The following is a 20,710-nucleotide window of genomic DNA, read 5'->3' as shown; positions in this document are numbered from 1 at the left end:
TAGAATATCCCAATTCCGTAATTCAAATCCCTGGCTCGGGACCTGAGATATCACCGCCCACGACATTTAGCCTAATTTGCCACAGACCTATTACGTCAAGATGTCACCCAACGCCGACAGCTGCAGTGGGTTGACCACGAAGATAAAGCCACGCACTCTCCCTTTGAGAAAGGCAATTGAGAGACACCTCACGTGCTCAGAGTTTCTCAGGGGGGGGGTGCGACCACGGCCACAGCGGTGAGATCCGATATTTGCCCGGTATACTTGATCGTGACCCTGCGACGTCGCCGCACCACCGGATTGAACTGCCAGGAAAACAGCATCAAATGTGGGAGTAATTGCCATGCGCGTTCGATCTTCGTCGAAAGATTGTCACTATCCCCCTGTATATTGTGATACCTGACCGAATATGCAAATTCACTGGGACTAGCTCTGTCTCGTCATAATACAAAGTTTGATAAGTTCTAATTGTGTGTTTGATGCTATCAACGGCATCGAAGATGCGGCCCGTCCATAGAGCCCTATGGCTCCCAGCTTGATAATTTTATGTTCAGAAATCCACGAACAAGGTGGATATGTCGAGCCTTCTACTGAACGCTATCAGCGCCGACAAGGCATGTTTCAAATTGACATTTATCTGGCGGAACTCATACGACCAGGCTCTACTATCAACTAGGTGAAGCTCTGTCCGTGTGTCAGAGATGTAGGACTACGGAGCAATGGGCGTGGGCTGCCCTTCTGATGGAGACCGCCTTTTATTGACTGGTCCGGAACCGACACCTATCAGTTAAACCATCTCCACTACAGGAATATATAGGTTGACACACGACTACATATAGCAGTCGACGCTTAGCCTCCCCACACCTAACAAGAATATTAGGTACCAACTTCTTCCTACCGCAAATGGCCGAATCCAACTCAATCTGCAATCGATTGTACCTGTTCGGCACAAGGGGACCCGCAATCGGATGCACGGTGACCGCGGAACGTGTGGAAGGTTCCGACGGCACTGAACCAGACTGGGAGCATCTAGAGAGGGACCTCATCGATTTCATGCGTAGGATGAGGGGAGCTCGCCCCACTGCCTCTGCATACTTCGGAGTGATATACCGGAATGACCGCGTGCGCTTCTATCGGGAAGTGCCGACCGGAGAGGACTTGCTCATCGCTGGTTATCACCCCATTATGCCCGGGGGCCCCACGGAGTACCATCTCGACATCGATTATGGGCTCATTGGTCTGCGGTTTCGTTCGATGCAAGAGGTTGCTTTAGGTCTGAAGTGGTGATTATCTGTATTCCTTGGTATCCAGCGTTGTCTTGTTCGATGATAGGACATCCACTAACAGCCTAGAGATCATAATCTTTTCCATCCAGAACAAATGTATGCATAATATGATTCTCTAAGACATTAGGCAAATGTTAGATCAATTATGCCTTAGGCTGTACGACCCAGAGCACTTGACAGGGATAATGCTATGTAAATACCCCTGCAAGCATTCTACAAAGTCTTAGCAAGACCTGCAAATGCTCTCACTTTATGTGCTGATGTATGTTTGTATCCTAGGTATCGTAATGCTCGTAGGTATTTCCCCATTGCGTTAGAGCGAACGTGTACGCGTAAAGAACTCCCGAAGGAAGGTGGAGCCATGGTACTGGAACCGAGCCGTACAGTAACTTCCTAATACTTGAAACTTGGAACTTTCTCATGCCCTCCGAATCCTGTCACGCAACACTTCCCTGCCAGCTTGAGAGATGCAATACAGACAACAATACCAGCAGATTTACACCCAACATGCCTGCAAGTGGTAAAGTAACCAATACCACTGTCCAACGCAAGATCACTCGCAAGCGTACAGGGTGCAAACCATGCCGGCGGAGGGGTAAGAAGGTTGGTCTGCTGAAACTCCATTGCGCAAACTCTTCGTCTGACATAACTGTTAGTGCGATGAAGCCAAGCCTCGCTGCCGTGCCTGTGTCCGTTTATCCCTGGAATGCAACTATGGTCTAGACTTGACCTTCCGACATGTCAACGGTGATGCTTTCCGGGGAAACACTATCGGCCTTTCCATGACACCTACATCGATTGAAGACGCCACTGCATCAGACAAGACGCCCGGTCGATCTTCCTATCGCTGCAATCGCCTGACTCCAGCTAAAATTGCCACGTCTCTGGGGTCTGGGGATAGTCTTGAGTCGTTCTACTTGACTCACTTCCAGTCTTATGTACGCCACCTGCTACCCGCTTCATCGATGCCACCTGCAGAAGAACTATTCACTTCTCCGTACTTACGTGCAGCCGCGCTCTGCATATCCGCCTCAAATCTGTCAATGCTCAACACCCAAGTCCAGAGTCGGATCGCAGCAGGCGATGGTCGAAGCTCGATTTTCAGTCCACGTGTCAATCCCCTGCATCATCGCCAAGCACGAAACTACCATGACCACACACTTCAACTTTGCCGCTACACGGATTCAGAAGTTCTTGCACAAAACGCGGCTGCCATTCTCAGAGCCCATGTCCTTCTTGCGTACTATCACCACGCCTCGACGAATCATTTGAATTTCCGTCTGGCAGTCTGGGACACCCTTCGCTTCGTCTCACAGCACAGAGAGCAGATAATGCGCTCAGTGGACGGGATTGGGGCGTTACAGATGTGGCACCGGTTGTGTGTCTCCCATCGACTATCAAAACCGCCATCATTGCTTCTGGAGGGAGAAGGGATCAGCTCGTTCGGCCCCAACTGCTTCCCAGATCCAACCGATCATCTGTATCTGAGCTGTGTTCTGGGGATGAGCACGGATGACCTTATCTATGATATCTTGATCAAGACCATGGAGATCCGCTCACGCCTCGTTGTGTTCCGCTCAGTGGCCGGTAGTCGTCAAATTCCCGAGTTGTCAAGGGATATTGGCAGTGTCGCGCACAAAGTTTTGAACGAGATGCTGGGCAGAAATTCTGCACCGGATGAGTATGCTGAAGCCCAGGAGGGCTTTGTGCGAGGCTCGCACCTGATCGGGTTGTTGGCCGTTCAGATGGAAAGGCTCGAGGTCTGGAAGTCTCGTATCAATGAGAGCCAACTGCCTATGAGCCCTATTGGGACACCACCGCAACAACAACGCATGAGTGACAATTCCGCATATTTTAATTATTCGGCTTTTCGCTTTCATCGAGATGCGATGAACGCCATTTACAGCAACTTATGCGAGATGATGTTCGAAGAGGCTCATGGTGCCTGCAGCTTCGACGGACAACCTGTTCATGAAACGTCGCACACTGCAGCTAAGCTTACCGAGCTCGCTCACAGCGTGTGCCAAATTGTAGGCACGCTCGACTTCACTGCGTCGAGTACGGCAGATGTCTACACATTTAGTCTCACAGAGACGCTTCTTCAATTGGTTTTTCTATGGCGATCGGATACTCTGTTTGACTACATCCTCAACATAGTATGGCCGGGACTGGAGAGAAAGACCAGAGGCTTCGAGCACTCGCACTACCCTACCCACCTTGTCAAGCGCATGATCTCGCAAAGCTCGACTTACTGGTCTCAGGGGCGAGCGGTGACACTCGCATTGCCAGCTGTTCCTGAAGACATATCGAAATTGAAGTTGTTAGATATCGATAACCCAATCGATGTGGTATTATGCGGGCACGACACAAATGGCACGGCGTGGATTGAGAAGATCCCACTCCCATGATGACTCCCAGGATAAAGTTTGCATACACACGAATACCGGACTGCTCTTCGTGCTGGTGCCAAGAAACAGCTCTAACCTGATGTGGATATATCTTACGCCCGTATCAGCTTTACGTCGATACAGAGTGACCAGACCCACATCCAGCAGTGAGCGCATGGCTGTAGAAGTGTACTTAACTCCCTCCCTGCCCATCGCTCAATCGTCAACCTGCACGCCTTCCCTTCAATCACACCTTCTATCTTCAGCATACGATCACGATGGTACTCGCTGTCTGGACCAAACTCCTGTCCGATACCTCTCTCAAGAGGTCATCGCAGACCCTGACCGTCCTGGGCAACAACGCCTACATCTACGGCGGCGAGCTCCGGCCGCGCGAACCGGTCGACTCAACTGTCTACCATCTCGCTCTCAACCCCAGTAAGAATTCTCCATCCTTGGAGAGAAAGTCACCACTAATTACGCAAACCAGCTACACCCGCAAACCCAACAATCGCAGCCGCAACCGCGATCGCAAGCCCCTCCACGACACCCCAACCCCGCGTCGGATCCGCATCCACAACCCTAGCCGGCAAGATCTACATCTTCTCCGGCCGCGGAGGCATTGCCTTGGAGCCCATCGAAGAGTCCGGAGCATTCTGGGTCTTCGACCCAACCAACAACACCTGGACCCAACTCTGCCCGGCAAACCCTGAATCACCCTTCCCGGCTGGCCGAAGCTACCACACTCTCACCAACAACGGCACGGACACGATCTACCTGCACGCGGGGTGTCCGCCGACCGGCCGGCTGCGTGATTTGTGGGCCTTCGACATCGCCACCCGGCAATGGCGCGAGTGCGCCCCCGCCCCGCCCCCGGAACGCGGCGGTGCGTCAATCGCCTACGCAGAGGGGAAGGTGTACCGGATGAACGGGTTCGATGGCACGAGGGAGCAAGGCGGTGCGATGGACGTGTATGATCCCGTCGCGGATGCGTGGAGCACCGTTAGTTATTCGGCGGATGGAATGTCCGGACCTACTCCCAGGAGTGTGGGGTGTCTTCTTGCGGTGAAAGTGGCGGGGAGACCGTGTTTGGTGACCGTGTTCGGAGAGCATGATCCGAGCAGTTTGGGCCACCAGGGGGCCGGGAAGATGCTGGGCGATATGTGGGTTTTTGATATTGAGTTGCAGCGGTGGGCGCAGGTTGAGGTCGAAGGTGAGTCGCCTGCGCCACGGGGTTGGTTCGATGCCGATGTTGTTGTCTCGGGGGAGGGACGATCGAGTATCGTGGTTCATGGAGGACTGTCGGAGTCGAACGAGCGGCTGGATGATGTCTGGCGCTTGGAGTTCTGATTATCCTGTTCAGCATTGTTTTAGAGAGTCGATTGTTTTATATTGGTCTGTACGGGCACGCTGTCAGCAAAATCAACCTAGTCTGCATGACACTACACACGCAGCATCTATTGTCTAAAGTTGAATCTGAACATTTCCGACACCATCAAACTTATGACTTCTGAGAATTACTTGAATCACAGCACCGCATCAACAGTATCCGGCCAACAATCCGCCACCTCCCCACCCTCCAGCACCGAGACGACCACCGACCCCTTCCCCCGCAAGGGATTACCATGCCACACCACGAAGTCCCCAGCATACGCACCCTCCGAGCCCACCTCCTCCCCCGAATTTCAAGAACCTCCTCAATATTCGTCGACATCAACGCGATGGCCTCCCAATCCGACAACCCCGCCTGCTTACCCACCTCCCTCGCATGCTGCGCCAGCGCATGGATCCCAGAATCCTCCATGATCGCCAGCCCAAGCTTCACGCCAGCGCCAAGAAGTATCTTCGCGGCGCTGACACTCAGCGGCGGGCCGACGGGGATATCCTTCTTCTCTCAGCGGTCCGGGGCGCCGCGGTTGCCGGTCAGAATGACGGGGATGTCTGTTCCGGCAAGGTGGGAGGCTACCTACAAATTACCAATGTCAATACCAAGAATACCAACCTTCCAATCACCGAAGGAATCGAGGATTCTTACAAAAGGAGCGCCATGACCGCCGTAGATCACGAGACGAGCAGCCTGGAAATCGCGCTTTATGCGTACAAGCTGCGCGATATCGTCCTAATCCACGCACCAGTCATCGTTAGCAATACCAGCAGAAAGAACCGAGAAGGATATGTATCTGGTTCAAAGCATGCACAACAACAGGCAGCGATCCATTCACCGCACGCGCATAGACGCCCTCGCTCTCCGTCCGTCCCAGCTCCAAAACCTGACGCAGCCGCTCAATCCCCGACGAAACGGTGGGCGTATAATCTTCTAAACCGCCTATCAGTCACCTCCAGCACAGCATGAAAGGCAAGCATGCACTTACCCCTAGTGGACTGTCTAACAGAAACATGCAACGCAACATCATCCCGGTTCAAATTTTTAGGATCCAGGTCTCTAGGCAGCGGAGGATCAACTTAAATCTAATTAATAGGAACTTTCGCGGTTCCAAGGTATTTCAGGCGCCGCTCCGTTGCCAGTCGGAGTTCATTTTCGGTGAATAATGCCCTCTGCATTATGGGGGCAGACTACAATCAAGTTAGTTTCTCTGCAGACTAAAACTAGAGCAGCGGCGATGATACTTATCATCAACTGTGGTTATATGCCTCAAACCGCAGCAGAGCGGGGTCTAGTTCCCTATCCGGTTAGCGCCCGTAGAACGCTTCAATACTTCTGCGGCGATCTGATGCTAATCAGGATAAAAACATAGAGCCCACGACATGTATGAGCCACTCCATACAGCATGGCATTCGAAATCCAGCTCGCTGTATTATTGCAGTCATAAAGTCTAATTCGGACAAGCGAAGTACTAGAATCGAATTGGATAGGGTTCTTTGTCTCAAACCCGCCAATCAATAAATCCTTGCCTCCTGTGCCATCACCTCCGAGAAGCGATAAAAAGGGCAAAGAGGCTCCTCAGTCCAGTGGATGCCTGACGAAAAGAGGCGCATCCCCATTCTTCCCAGAGCCCCGTCGTAAGGTCCTCCGTGGTCCACCGCGAGCTTTAACTCTCTCGAAAATCAATGAAGCTGGAGAGGCTGCAGGGTCGGATCCGGTTGCACGAAATAAAGCACCGTGGAAGACCTTTATGGAATCCTATAATTGTGACCTTGCAGGAAAGATTACCGTGTATACTCGGGAATCGGGCAGTCGGGGACCTTGGACCATTCACCAGTACCCCAGAGAAGATACAAACAGAATATTAAGCCTTCTCCTCTCTATTGGCCATTCTAGGGTAGCCTCGGTTTTCTTCAGTATTCGGGGGATCAACACCGCCCCACCTGCGACACTTATCGGTTCCTGCCGAGGAATGCAAGAATAAACCAAGACGTGTTGCAGGAAACACTTTATTCAAGGGCGGATAGCAAAAAGTAAAAGGGTCGGCTTAACCTCCTGGTTCAGAAAGTTAGAGCGCTAGATTCTGAGCCTTTCTGCGTCATCGCTCAGGGCCATTCCCTAGGACCAAAGGCAACCAAGCTGAACAAACGTTCTTGTTCCCCTTCTAAAGGAAGTGTGCCAATTCGCGCAGGGTAGCCATATAGCCTATCAGATCAGGTCTTATTCCTGTATATCTGCTATGAGTTCAGTAGCCTGGACTCCTCCCGTTAATAATGCCTGGCGTGATAAAGCAAACAATCATCGCTTTTCGGTGCTGCTTTGGTCTCCCAAAGGCTTGTAAGAACAATTATCCTTAAATATTCCTTTGTCAATAGCCTTAACTCCTGTTTAAAATATTTTCAACACGCGAGTCTCTTTAAGCAATTCACCGACACGCACTTATTCATCCATCAACGTTATCCTCGTCAGATAATTCACTATCATCCTCAAGTTCAACTTCTAGCACATCGTCCTCCTCGAGCTCTTCCGGAGGTTTCATATCACGCTGTACACCCCTTGTGTGCCACCTCGTAGCCGTGTCAAGTGTAGCCTTGTCAATATTCTTGCTGGAGAACCACTTGAATTTCACTTTGCGATATTGAAAGGCACAAACACGCTCGCCGCTGGCCACAAATTCAGCTCTGGAGTCTCGGGATTTCTTAACCTCTGCAGAGAGTTCAGGGTCCGTAATGCCTCCAACTGGAAGCGCGACACCACCTGATGCGAGGATTTCCTTCACAGGAAGCTGTGCTCGAGCCGCGAGATCGGCACCTTGCCCTTCACCAACAAGCACCTTGGTGTCCAACATGGTAATGTAACCCACGATGTAAAACACATTGGAAAAGCCATTATCGTGCTGCTCTTGGATATACGAGCGTGTCTCAGGTTGCTTGACAGCCTGTTTGAAGAAGGTGGCAGGTTTTGAGAGCTGGTACGTTTTGACACTTCTGGTGTCGACTCTGGTTGTTGCGCCCACCATCTTCTCGACTGAGCCGGACAACAAGCTCGGAAGGGCTGCTCGGAAGCGATGAGTAGAGTCAGCCCGGTCGTTCCCGGTATAATTCTGATTTTCGGACACAATGATGTGCTTTTCAGGGTCGACATCGATGTCGGGGTCGTGAATATCTGCCTGGGGCTCATCGAGGTCGACTAGGAAACGAGCTAATTTAACGGATCCCATGGGCAAAAAGCCCTGAGGAAGAAGGGCGTCACGAGGCATCAGGACGTTCAATTATTTCAAGCAGCATATCTCACCTCAGTAATCGAAACGTCCCACCAGAGGCTTCATCGCCTTCTATGCCGTCTTAAGGCTTCAAGCGGGAAAGTATGTTAATTAAATATGTGAGGTGGCGTGTATAGTTGCACACCACGTCCCAAAATACCGCTCGTGGGCAGACCAGAGGCCAGTTTTGCTTTTTTGCTGGACCTCCAACGTTTTCGGCGGTTAACATCTAGGGAGTGCGTGCCGAGACCCGATCCACGGGCCAGCAAGATAGAACATAGTCTAGACTGTGGGCACCACTGCCCTTCTGGTATAGATGTAATTGATCTGCTCAAAATGATTTGCCACACTGTCCAGGAAGGAGCGAACGACAACGCATCAGCCAATGTCCAGATTATGAGGAAACCTCGCCGAACCATAAACGTCCTCCCTTTGGTCATCATTAGCGATACGGAAGCAGCTCGAAATCTAAGTATAAGTCCATGATTCATCAGTCTTCCTGCTGCCAGATGTGCCCTGGGGTTTTGGTTCTCCGCAGATGATCATCCGTGTTCTCACATTGTACGATCACTCTCAACTGCCTTTGTCGCAACTCCCTCACGAAGATCGTCTTTCAAGAACACGCGCCAATACTGTACATTATTTGACGGACTGATACACTGCCCGTCTACCTCAAGATCATGTGGAGCGCGTCTTCATACAAGACGCGGTATAGTCAACTATGCCCGAGCTTGACGTTATCCGAAGGATATGGGGCCTACTAACCTTAGCCTTGCAGGTTCCAGGCCGACTAACTCAAGCTATAATTGGGACCATTCGGAGCCTGTGGCTAAGAATCCGCCCCAGAATTTCCCACGTTGTACCCCAAAGAATTACAACAGTCGAAGTGCCCGACGATCTAATCCTGACCGAGATTGTCCATGTGCATGCTGTCGAACTTTTTGATCAATATGAAGAGACACATGAGCTGGGAACCTTGCGCGAAGCGCTTCAATCAGCTCGCTTTTCTGCACAGCTTATTCCTCCACTGAGGTGCTATCCTCGCCGCTCGCACATATTAAGGACATACCACAGCATTCTCCTAGAGCACTGCCGAGCGACCCTAAGCCCGGTGGCATTCATCGATGCCCTCACAACTATCAATGACTGCCTTGAATTTCTCCCTGAAAACGATGAGTATGCCACTGAAGCTGTTAATTTCATGATCAAGATTTATAACAGCGTTCTTCCGTCGATGAGACAAGAAGAACTCGACTCCAATGACCCACGGGAGAGAAATTTGAGACGATCACGGATCCTTCATCTCCTGAGCGCCTTCTATCAAAGTCATTTTGACAATGGGCAAAATTTTAATGACCTTTGGAACGTGTGCGAATACCAGCGCTTGGCTGTAGAAGCCGCACCTAGCGATGCAAAAGAACTGCCGTTCTGGCTTTTCGAGCGGGCTTGCAATCTTCAGACAGCCTATGGTCTTGTTCCCAATCTGGACCTCGTGAATGAGTCGATAGACAGCTGTCGACTGTGTCTAGATGCAGCCCGCAACGAGAATGCTGACCGCAGGGCTGCAATCCTGGAGACCTATGCTAATGGACTCCAAATGCGGGCCAAACGGAACGCCAACATGGACGATTTGAGTTTGGCGATCAGTCTGTCGTATGAGGCAGTGGCCATGACGACAGACGCGAAGTCAAAAATCGAGTTTCTTAATAATCTGGGGAACAGATTGGAAGGTCGCTCTGATTGCATGCGTAGAAGCGAAGATCTTCGTGAGGCGATCAGGGTATCCAAAAGTGCCTTGGAGTATGAACCAGAGGGGTTCATGTTAGGCTGCACGAAACACAACATCGCCGTCAAGCTTCTCAAATTGTCAGCAAGAAATTTCCCCAGATATAGTCCGCGGCCGCTGCTCGATGAAGCCTTAAGTTTGCTCGGAGAAGCCCTCCATTCCGTAACGACCCCAGACGACGTCCCTGGGATCTGGCTCACCAGTCTTGGAGCCGCATATCGTTTCCGATACTCCGTATATAAGCATGAGGATGACTTAAACAATGCCATCAATTATCAGGCTCAAGCCGTGGAAAGGATTCCACAGCAAAGCTTGGACTGGCCGGGAAGTGCAGCAAAAATGGCTTCAATGCTGCGAGAGCGAGCAATGCACACACGGGATAGAGGTGCCCTTGACGCTGGCCTCTCGTTCGTCCTAGATGCAGCCAACTCTGTACCGGAGAATCATGTCCATCGATCTCGGATTGTGGCCGAGCTGGCACATATGTACAGACTGGCTCATACATTCTCTTTTGGCGGCCTATTCGAGATGCACCTCGATGGTGTGCGTTGGGAGCCCCCATGGGAGGATAAGGCCATTGAGCTTTTCTTGAGCGCCCTAAACAACCCTCTCGGTGACTCCATGAGCCGTATGTTCGCCGCCACCCAGCTCATGGGTATATATCGGGACCGTAGTGAATATTCCCGAGGCGTAGAGTTCGGCACGCAGGCCCTGGATATCCTCCACAAATGTACCACTCGTTTGTTGGCTCCTGACGACCAGCAACAAATAGTAGCTGAATTCTCAGGAATTGCTGTCGAGACCTGCGCCATGTCTATTCAAGCCGGCAAGAGCCCAGACGAAGCGCTGGAGCTCCTGGAGCTAGGTCGAGGGGTAATCCTTGGTCTATTGATCGAGGACCGAAGCGACGTTTCAGAGCTGAGGGCGGCGTACCCACAGCAAGCAGACCGGTTTGAGCGCCTTCAGATTGAGATCGGTCAGCCTATCCACAGCGAAGATGCGACATTACGGGAATCACTCGTCGCTTGTCGCGACCGCCAGGTGCAGGAGCTAGATGATCTCTTACGAGAAATCCGCAGTCTACCCGGCCAGGAGAATTTCTTCCGAGGGCCAACGGCTGGAGAGCTGCGGTCCCTTGCCTCGAATGGCCATATTGTCGTGGTCAACGTTGCTGACCAGACAAGCGACGCAATAATCGTGTCTTCAGCATGTGTCCAGATTTTGCATCTGCCATCGCTCAACAGGCGTGGAGTCAAAGACTGGATCGAGAAGGAACCAACGTCCTGGACACGCAAGACAATGGGAGAAAAGAACAATCTTTGCCGCGACTTCTTGAAGTGGTTGTGGGATGAATGTGTGGAGCCTATACTGACAACTCTCAACCTGATCAGAGATCCTCCATCGACCGACCTCCCTAGGCTTTGGTGGATAGGCACGGGGCTGGCAGCGTCGCTTCCATTCCACGCAGCAGGCAACCACCTCCATGGGTCCAAGGCCAACGCCTACTCTCATATCATCAGCTCCTACACGCCGACAATCAAGGCACTGGGGTATTCGAGGGGCCGCGCCTCGGCATTGCAACAGCGTACTGTGGACAGGCCAGAGCTTCTGGTGGCTTTGATGCCAACAACACCGAACGTAGACGGTCAACCTGTAAAGCCCCTCGACAACGTGACAGAGGAACTCTCCGCTATAAAGAACGCAGTTAGTGACACGCATGTCGTCCAAACTCTAGTCCACCCCACTCGCCAGGCCGTTATCGATGACCAGCTGCCCCGCTGCGACATGGCCCATTTCGCATGCCACGGGTACTCCGATACTACGGACCCTTCCAACAGCTACCTTGCTCTACAGCGACCAGGAGACGCCCCAACATTCTCTCCGGTTGTGGATAAGCTCACAGTGCGAGATGTCCTGCACAAATCCCTCCGACGCGCACGGATCGCGTACCTCTCAGCTTGCTCGACTGCCGAGAACAAGGCCGATCAATTCGTCGACGAGGTCATCCACCTAGCCAGTGGCTTCCAGGTAGCTGGCTTCCCGCACGTGATAGCGGCTTTGTGGCCTGCTAATGATCTGGTTTCTGTTGCAGTTGCACAATCATTCTATCAGAGGACATCGGCTGCGTATCCGGCCAATGATAGGGCTGTTGCCTTGGCGTTGCACGAGGCCGTAACGGCTGTGCGTAACAGATATCCTAGGCAGCCACTGCTTTGGGCGCAGTATATTCATATAGGGGTTTGAGGAGGTATTCCATGGTTGAAGCGATGTATATTCAATCTGAATGTCTCTTGGTTAGCTTTTCATGGTAACAACATAGAAAAACAATGATTTCACAAAGAACTAAGTTTCTAAACTTCTATTACTATAATATACTTAAGAGTCTTAAGATTTATTACTTGAAGACTAGCTATAAGAGTTATTTTGGTCTCTGAAGTTATTATATCCGTAAGACTTATCAATATCAGCTTTCAGTCTCAGAAGATTATACATCTCAGTTCTTAGAAATCATGTAAAAAGTGTGCTACAACTAGAAACCAAACTCAACCATACCTATGAAATACCTAGGCCAATCACTTTAGAAACACCAACGGCTACAGCGTACCGCTGCCCATCCACTCACAGCCCAGTCCGTCAATTGTCTCTTGATGTAAATGCTTGTAGATCAATCACGTGAGGGTGAAAGACGAACATAATTTTTGGAAACTGATGAAAAAGCAAATGCTCAAGACGCCAAGGCAAGTCGCATTTTAATTTATGACCAATTAACCCAATCACCGTGTGTCCGATACGCATACCCTTGTTGCGGTCCCTCGTATTCGGGAAAATATCCGTCCTCACACGCAGCAAAAGAGATTGATGGCTGTGCGGCATAGAATGCGTCATACTTCGGATTGAGCGCTTGTCTAAGGGTTGCGACGTCCCCACCGGGATGGAGAAAAGCCCACGGTGATGTGCATTGTGCACCCTTGCAACTCTTGAGAAGCAGCAGTAGAGCGTCGAGTCGAGATATGACTTTCGTCATGTTATACCCCAGAAACTCAGTCTCAGAGGCTCGGAATAGATTTTTCATTTGATAAGGATCACTCTGGATTCTTGGTCAGATCGGAGCCAGTAAGATCAATTCACCTCGGAATGCAAACGAACCGTCATCTCGTAAAGCTCATGCTCGTTGGTACACCATACGGAATAAAAGAGATTATAACCCTCCCCAATGACCCGGAGTGCTTTATATGTATTGTTTCCGTAGCCAACTTTCAGCGTCAGAATATGAATTAGCCACAATCATAAACGACCTCAGCAGCAAGGAAGGAGAGTCTTACGAGCGCTACCAGTTGAGGCATCACGACCAATGAGCCCTTCCTGTAGGTTGGTTCCCCAATACTCCACATTGAGATGCTCTCGACGTGGAGAGGCAGAGAGTTTGTCTAGAGCATCCTTCTTCAGTGGCATCGGCGTCCCATCAAAGTCGGACCGAAGGGGGATGCCGGCCAGATCGAAAAGTGTTGGCGCGATATCGGTGTGGGAGGTAACGTAGTTCACAGACTCACCCCGCGGCACCCCGGGGCCGCGAACTATCATTGGGATGTTGATGTCCTCTTCATAGGGGCAGCCCTTCCCCGGCACCATCCGGTGCTGGCCGATATGATACCCATTGTCTGCTGTGAAGAAAACGAAGGTATTGCGAAGAAGGTCTTGTTGCTGAAGTTCGAGTATCACGGCCTCCACAAGGTCGTCAACAGCCTGAAGGGACTGGATTCGTGAACGGTAAAAGCCGTCGGCGTAAGCAACCTCACTGGCGTTTAGCTGTCGGAGGTTGTATATCCAGCTCGCTCCGCTTGGCTAAAAGAAGTAATTGAGCATAAAGTTGCAAAAGAGAAGATAAAAAGAACATATTGCATACATTGTCAGGATTGAAGCTTTCGTGGCGAGGGACTTGGGCATCTAAGAATAGATCTCGGTGTCGTTCTGCCGGAACAGGGTTGGTAAAGTAGGGGATGGATACATTCTCCATATGAACACCTTTGGCGTGGGGTGCGATAGGTGCGATGCCGAGGAAGAATGGCCGCTCCGATTGACGAGCTGCATTAATGAAGGCCAAAGAGTTTTGAGAGATGATATCGGTGGAGTAACCGTTAGATGCCACAGGAGACTCTCGGTTACGCTGAAATGTCGAATTCCAGTAGCTATACGTTGATGGGTCAAGAAGAACTGGCGGATACATCAGCGAAGAGGAATATAAAAGGAAGACAACCGTCAACTCGGAAACGCTTACACTCCGTCCCGTTCCAACCCTTGGGGAAAGGTTTATTATAGTTGGAGGTCGAGTGGGCATTGAGGAATTTCCCGGTATAGTAAGTGTTGTATCCTGCTTCTTGTAACCACACGGGGAGATACCGGTCGTTGAAACCCTCGGCTATGAACTTAGGGTAACCTCCTGAATGATTGTTAATTGACGTGACCATCGCGGGGGAATGATGAAGCTTACCATAAGGAGGGTTAACATCAGTCACATTCGTGTTGTGTGCCAAACGTCCGGTCAACAAGCTGACGCGTGATGGGCAGCACACTGCGATCGTACAGAAATGCTTCTCAAACTTCGTGCCTTCGTTGCCCAGATAACGTTGCAGCTTAGGCATATAATCAAGGGAGTTGAGATGGAGATCTTGGTCGTCCGTCATGATGAAGATGAAGTTCGGTTTCTGCGAACTTCCGCTAAGCTCAGCAAGCGAAGAGTCTGGCTCATGATCTGCAGCCTGGACGCTTCGTAAGCGTAAAGCGAGTGATGCAAGTAAAGCAATTTTCAGAATCCCCATGATGGTAGTCGTCTGAGCTTCTCACAAAGAAGAAACACGTCCAGCACTCACAATTACTTTATAGTTTCGTTTCCCATGAGTTGGATATCCAAGCCGACAATCAATACGAGCTCCTCTAGGATAACCCGCGATCTGCGGAAATTCCGAGTTGCTCCAAGACTTTAGCGCTTTCGGTTACAGTATTGGTGACTTCCTTAAATTGTATTCCGGGAATTTTCCACAAATGAATAAGAGCCGAAAAGAACTAATTGGGATTACCTCGGCTGCAGGTTGAAAGGTTTGATCATACCGTTTAATCACCAGCTCAGTCCTAAGACTCCGCCGCGGCAGCGAAATAGCTCTGCTCAACCGAGCAGGCTTACTCAAAGCGGCCGTACGCTTTGTGGTCGCTCTCATCGGGGATCAGTCTGGTCCGGGAGGAATATTTTCTGCACAGCCATGGTGGACATGATTCAACATTCCCTGTTCCCCACTCTCTCCGCATGCGCAATAAGGGAATTGACATACCTAGCGAGGTACTTGCAAATCGGTCGACTCTCGAAGATAAGGAACTCGTCATCATCCAAGACAGGAATCTTGCCGGAAGGTTGTTATTGCTTGTATCCCGCGCGTTTTTACTCCACCTTCGCAGTTTCAACGCGGATAAATTCGAAGGGCAGATCCTTTTCGAGGATTGTGACCAGCACGCGCGCAGTCGACATGGCAGAGGCATAGAGTTTCAGAGCCATTTTGACTTTCGACTTCGCAAACGTGCGGGCTTCAGTTGAAGGTTGCTGTATGGCGTAGTAGAGGGGATACAGGACTCCAGTAATGATTAATGCAGTTCTATAGCGAGTGATAACCTACTTACCATGTGATTATAAATCGCGGCCTCATCATCATCGGAAAATAAGCAAACTGTTAGATAACTTTGAGTTCGATGCTATCTAGGATTCTACTCCTTCACGTTTCAGGTTGATTACTCGAACTCGTGGTCTCGTACAAAGTTAGGATAGAAGCTCAGTTTCAGACTTCACTCGGAGAACCCCGCATGCTACCGGAATAAGGGCCTTGGCACACCGGATTGCCTGTCAATGCTCAAGACACTCAGGACACCTGCAGCTTCAAGTCGCGAAGAGATTGGTCCGACTCAGAGCAATCCTGCACGCAGCCAGGATCCCCATACCATGAGGTTTTCGCAAGGTTAGCGTTGTGCCCAAGCATCGATATCATCATAGGTAAGTAGTATTTTAGAACAGTCACGAGCGGTTTATCATTGTCTCATATATCGAGGAGGCTTGGACATGGGAATATTTTGCGAAGTGCGAGAGAAGCGGCAGGGCTTGAGACCAAATGTCGATCGGGGCAGCATGCATCCTCAAGTCGTTAAGAACTACTGTATAATTCTATCACCAAGACAGGAATTTGCAGTGGCCTTGGGCCAATGACTAAGCAATTTAGCCTCTTTCTTTCCCCGCACTGCACTGCATCATTACTCAAACACATACCATCGAAAACACAACATCAAACGAACTATGGAGAAAGTACATCGAACCCCTCCTCCTTTGAAGGATCTGGCAGATGTGATTGAGCGTGCTCTTCGAACAAACTTCGAATCAGCGCACGCAGAAGTGGTTGAATGTCCCGATCTTCGCCAACCACCCTTCCAACTCACTGCCCCAGGCCTCTCCGGCTCCCCGGTTATCAGCGATGTCGGCGGTCCGCACCAGCTGTTTCCAGCCCCCGACTTCGCCAAGAAATACTCACTCCTCTCCATCGCCCAAGACATGGAGATGTCTCCCAGCGGCGGCTTCCTGATCGGCGCGGGCGCCGCCCCATTCCACGAAATTGGCCAGAACGCCGAGCTGGCGCCCAATCTGTCCTGGCGACCAAAGACCCCATCCGACGAGGATACCACTCCAGCCTCACCACCATCATTCAACGAGCCCTCCTCACTGGCCATCACGAATGGCACCCGGGTGATTGAGGTTGACCGCGAGGGCGCCACGCCCCGCACCACCCTCTCCGCGACGACCAATTGCGCCCTGATGGTTAACCTCTACGGATGCTCGGGTCAACCAGGCCCAGTGATCAGGGTGGCCGCACGGACGCGAACCGGACCCCAGAACTTTACGAACTGCATCCGCCTGGGGATCTGCGACGCCTACGGCGACGACCAGCCCGTCTCGCTGGGCGGGGTCTTCCTCCTCAAGCGCGGCACCGCCAAGTTCCACATCATGCCGGACTTCCCGCCGCAGCTGCCCTTCCGCGACCGCGCCCAGCTCGAGCACGAGTGGCTCACCTACCATGCCTTTGCGGCCCCCGTCGTCTGCTTGACCGTCATGCACAGTGCGGATCCCGAGGGACTGGGTCTGCGCATGGAGCACACGCACTGTTTCGAGTCAGAGGGAGACCGGAAGGGAGGGCATTATCACTATGATCTCTCTGGAGAGGAGAGCGTGGAATATGAGGCTTATCTGAATGTTGCTGAGATGGTGTATCGCATGGATGGGCCCAACGACCGGTAGTTGGTTGCTTACCTTGTACCGTTGTATTTGTAGGTCTCGAGGAAGATGTATTGTATTGTACATATCAAGGCAACTGCTACTGTATATTTTGGCGCCAATACACCTGCGCTTCAAACACGAATCGAGAACTGACAGGTTAGATTTCGGCCGAGGGCCAATCGCGCCCACGGTTCAGGCGTTCGGGCTGCAGGCTGCTACCTCTGGAAGGATTCCTGCACCAGCTCCGTTCAGGTAATATCACGCGCAGGACACATGTCGCTGCGTTACTACAGCGATAAATTTTGCGAAGCAGGATATCTCCCTGGTCAAGCTTCAAGAACCTCCGAGCGGGAGCTGGAACCTGTCTCAAACCCCTCCACGCAGGTAATGCGTGATCACAATAGCCGCGCCAAGTGCGCGAAGGGCACAACCTCGCTCCATTCTTCTCGGGACCTGGCAGGAGGGCGGCAGTGAGGAGGTCACGCACATCGGGTCTGCATCCTACCCCTTTTGCCGTGGGGCTTGGCCTGTAGGAACGTTGCATTTAGTAATTACAGGGCGTGTCGCAACTCTATTTGATACGGATCGCCGGGGTGGGTGATGGTAGCGTGGTGGCAATGTTGGCAACAGTGCGTTTTCTTTTTCCGATGTATGTGCTCCTGGAGGGCAGACGTCGTGAGTTGAACCATCAATCCGACCGTCGTGTCAGGGTCTTGGCCGATCAGAAGGCAGGTCTTTGGCGACATCTACGCATGCCCAGTCCCAGCATCACGCCTTGTCCTATCGAGGTAGTCCGGCCAACTGCCTGCAAGTCCTCTTCAATCTCGAGCGGGCCGAAAGTACAATATATGGTGCTCGAGCTGTGGCCGAGCTCTTCTTCACGTTCTGAAGCTTGAGCAAGTCATGACATAATTGCAGCTCGGTCCCAGCAGCATAGCAATAGTTACCACTGGATTGTCTCGAACCACCCCTCGTGGCGGGAGGTTTCTTTGTCTGCGATGTCCGGTCCAGGCCGCGTTGGGTTTGCCGAGAACTGGCAGAGTTTCGCTTGGACCACCCGAGCCATGAAATAAATCATGAGCTTGTAGTAGAAATCAGAACTGTTCCAAAAGAAGTCGATAGTTCATCGTCCGGTGGCTTGAGCTCGGGTTCCACTCAACGAGCTTCTGATATCCCGCGGGTGGTGGTGAGCGCCTCGAACGGCTGTCGAAAGCCCTTTGTGATTTCCGACCGGAGCTCTGGCCTGGACCTAGCTCGAGCTCCGCTGAGCCTGGTACTGTTGATTACAGTTGCCGAAGTTCTCTCAAGCGGACCGTGCAGGCCATATATTAGAACCTACGGGCACCAGACTGCTGCCGCCTTCTTTGTATGGAGGCTCTCGGAGACTTTGAAACTACAGAAGACATGTAACATTTCTTTTAGTCTGCAGCAGATCTCTAGACAATGGTGTCAACTCTCTCATATACCGCATGCACCGTCGCAGAGAGTTGCATCACCGCGCTGATGGTGGCGATTATGGGCGTCCGTCTCTGGCTGCGCAAGTATCGACACCTTCCCTTCGCAGTGAGTGACTACCTCACTATGGTATGTATGGTCTGTATCGTCTCGGGGACCATCGCACGTGCGATCCTTTTCCAGATAGCCATCGACTGTTCTTCGCGTCCACCAGGACCTCAGGCTATGGCAGCCCTGAAAAAGTCCGCACAACTGTTCGAGGCCCAAACATATCTCTGGGTCACCTAGTATGTTCACCATCCCCACTCTAACTGTGTGAAAGCCGGTCTTAAACTATTGTCCTGCTAGCCTCTGGCTCCAGAAAGCGGTAGTTCTTCTTTTCATTCAACAGATCTGGGGGTGCCTCCCGTGGCCTCGCATCTGGATCCGACTGGCGTGCGCATATCTGATACTGACCTTCATGGCAACCATAATCATCTACACGAATACATGCATTGGACCTGTGCACCATCCCGGCTTGACGGGCAGGCCCCCGAGTACGTCCGAGAATAGCTCACAAGACTCCTACCGGCTTATCTTCCTGTTGTCGAGTATGGCTAACAATGAAGGTGTAGCCAATTGCATTGGATCCAAAGGATCCCTCATCAGCTATGTCTTCCTCAACACCTCCACCGACGTGGTGCTCATCTTACTACCGATTCCCTGGTTGATCCGGGTGAAACGATCCTGGTCGAAGTGAGCAAGCAGTCCTTCCCTCCCCACTCCCCTTCCTTCAAGCATGGCTCAGTCATCTTATGCCCATAGGCGCCTTCTCCTTATCGGGCTGTTCTCGATCGGTCTCTTAGCCGCGGGAGCCAGTCTGTCGCGAGCTTTCCTCCCCGGGACCCAGACCGTCAACACCATCATCTACTTATTCGAGGGCACTTTGGCGGCGCTGGCGGCCAACCTGCCAATGATCTACAGTCTCCGCGGCCGGAGAGCGCGTTCAGCCTCGCCAGCACCGTCAGATCCCGAGTGTAGCACGCCGTTCCCGCAGCCTCCGCGACCTCGCGCCATCACCGACACCGAGATCATCGGTGACTCTAACGAGACCGACACCGACACCCCATCGGAGCACCAGAATACGCGGGTGTCGAGTCAGGCTAGCACCGAGCCTTTGTTTCGCCGCGAGTTGAATCTGTAATTTTTGGGGTGGTTAGTCAGGGCTGGGACCTGAGCAGTGGTTGTATAGATGGCGGCCCTGTCTTGATGATGAATGTATATATTTCTCGGCTAGCCTCCAATGACATTTGAACCTTTTTTTTTTCTTTTTTCTAAGAAATCGAGCTCGGGTCTCAGTACTGGGAACCCCCCAAATGCGATCTGATCGGATCCATGTAGACAGGGGAGGCCCAACTGCTCTCTTCCCGCTTAGTCTTTAGTCATAACCCACAACTATCACAGTAGGTTGGCATATTTTTGGGAGCGATAATGATTGGGCATAAGTCGGGTAGATTGGCTTGAAAGAGTATCACCCCGGGGTTTGAGTGTCTCGAAGTACGGTTATCAGGCCGTCCCCTTTGCTGCGACGATATATAACTTGGCCCAGACGCGGAAGGGACATTTGCATCCGGAACCATCACTCTGCAAACACACACATGACAGAAAGAACGACATGTTTTACTGCGGTGATGTTGGATGAAACAAAATATCTATTACGGTAGTTGGGCTGTTGAGTGACCATTAACAATGGGTGGAAGCAAAAAACGATCCCGGTGCGACTCGAACGCACAACCTCTAGTACCGGAAACTAATGCGCTACCATTGCGCCACGAGACCAGCGATGACGTAAATTTGTTATTTGATTC

At 51.6% G+C, this 20,710-nt stretch overlaps 7 protein-coding genes and 1 non-coding gene across 8 annotated transcripts; 5 read left to right on the top strand and 3 right to left on the bottom strand.

Moving 5' to 3' along the window:
• Positions 1–1,793: 1,793 nt before the first annotated feature.
• On the top strand, positions 1,794–3,779 carry BO97DRAFT_471488 (Zn(II)2Cys6 transcription factor domain-containing protein; the record flags this gene model as incomplete). The annotated part of the gene is made up of 2 exons (XM_025700046.1): positions 1,794–1,889; positions 1,943–3,779. The coding sequence occupies 2 exons, from the start codon at positions 1,794–1,796 to the stop codon at positions 3,692–3,694; spliced, it is 1,848 nt and encodes a 615-aa protein (XP_025549816.1). The 3' UTR covers positions 3,695–3,779.
• A 115-nt stretch (positions 3,780–3,894) lies between these two features.
• BO97DRAFT_471487 (Kelch repeat protein) lies at positions 3,895–5,023 on the top strand (the record flags this gene model as incomplete). The annotated part of the gene is made up of 2 exons (XM_025700045.1): positions 3,895–4,111; positions 4,164–5,023. The coding sequence occupies exons 1-2, from the start codon at positions 3,952–3,954 to the stop codon at positions 5,021–5,023; spliced, it is 1,020 nt and encodes a 339-aa protein (XP_025549815.1). The 5' UTR covers positions 3,895–3,951.
• Positions 5,024–6,591: 1,568 nt separating this feature from the next.
• Positions 6,592–6,966, top strand: BO97DRAFT_331043 (uncharacterized protein; the record flags this gene model as incomplete). The annotated part of the gene is made up of 1 exon (XM_025691345.1): positions 6,592–6,966. A coding segment is annotated over one exon (375 nt), but the record flags the coding sequence as incomplete, so codon positions are not given.
• A 443-nt stretch (positions 6,967–7,409) lies between these two features.
• On the bottom strand, positions 7,410–8,386 carry BO97DRAFT_406690 (uncharacterized protein). Its single transcript, XM_025695464.1, has one exon. The coding sequence runs from the start codon at positions 8,314–8,316 to the stop codon at positions 7,501–7,503; it is 816 nt and encodes a 271-aa protein (XP_025549813.1). The 5' UTR covers positions 8,317–8,386; the 3' UTR covers positions 7,410–7,500.
• Positions 8,387–11,953: 3,567 nt separating this feature from the next.
• On the bottom strand, positions 11,954–14,922 carry BO97DRAFT_435790 (sulfatase family protein; the record flags this gene model as incomplete). The annotated part of the gene is made up of 8 exons (XM_025697749.1): positions 11,954–11,984; positions 12,296–12,313; positions 12,904–13,193; positions 13,253–13,359; positions 13,429–13,948; positions 14,010–14,317; positions 14,382–14,543; positions 14,595–14,922. The coding sequence occupies 8 exons, from the start codon at positions 14,920–14,922 to the stop codon at positions 11,954–11,956; spliced, it is 1,764 nt and encodes a 587-aa protein (XP_025549812.1).
• A 1,514-nt stretch (positions 14,923–16,436) lies between these two features.
• On the top strand, positions 16,437–17,429 carry BO97DRAFT_479034 (PTD012 family protein; the record flags this gene model as incomplete). The annotated part of the gene is made up of 1 exon (XM_025700665.1): positions 16,437–17,429. The coding sequence occupies one exon, from the start codon at positions 16,437–16,439 to the stop codon at positions 17,427–17,429; it is 993 nt and encodes a 330-aa protein (XP_025549811.1).
• A 1,422-nt stretch (positions 17,430–18,851) lies between these two features.
• Positions 18,852–20,136, top strand: BO97DRAFT_455043 (uncharacterized protein; the record flags this gene model as incomplete). The annotated part of the gene is made up of 4 exons (XM_025699128.1): positions 18,852–18,992; positions 19,047–19,150; positions 19,212–19,598; positions 19,668–20,136. The coding sequence occupies 4 exons, from the start codon at positions 18,852–18,854 to the stop codon at positions 20,044–20,046; spliced, it is 1,011 nt and encodes a 336-aa protein (XP_025549810.1). The 3' UTR covers positions 20,047–20,136.
• Positions 20,137–20,609: 473 nt separating this feature from the next.
• Positions 20,610–20,681, bottom strand: BO97DRAFT_t185. Its single transcript has one exon. It is a non-coding gene; the product is annotated as a tRNA-Arg (tRNA).
• Between the last annotated feature and the right edge of the window lie 29 nt (positions 20,682–20,710).

Source organism: Aspergillus homomorphus (genome assembly GCF_003184865.1).
Source record: "Aspergillus homomorphus CBS 101889 unplaced genomic scaffold BO97scaffold_27, whole genome shotgun sequence".
NCBI classification, from domain to species: domain Eukaryota; kingdom Fungi; phylum Ascomycota; class Eurotiomycetes; order Eurotiales; family Aspergillaceae; genus Aspergillus; species Aspergillus homomorphus.
Note: the sequence above shows the minus strand (reverse complement) of the source record. Positions and strands in the feature narration are given on the sequence as shown.

Excerpts from the sequence above, each read along its gene's own strand:
- BO97DRAFT_406690 (XM_025695464.1), bottom strand. The coding sequence starts at position 8,316 with ATGCCTCGTGACGCCCTTCTTCCTCAGGGCTTTTTGCCCATGGGATCC.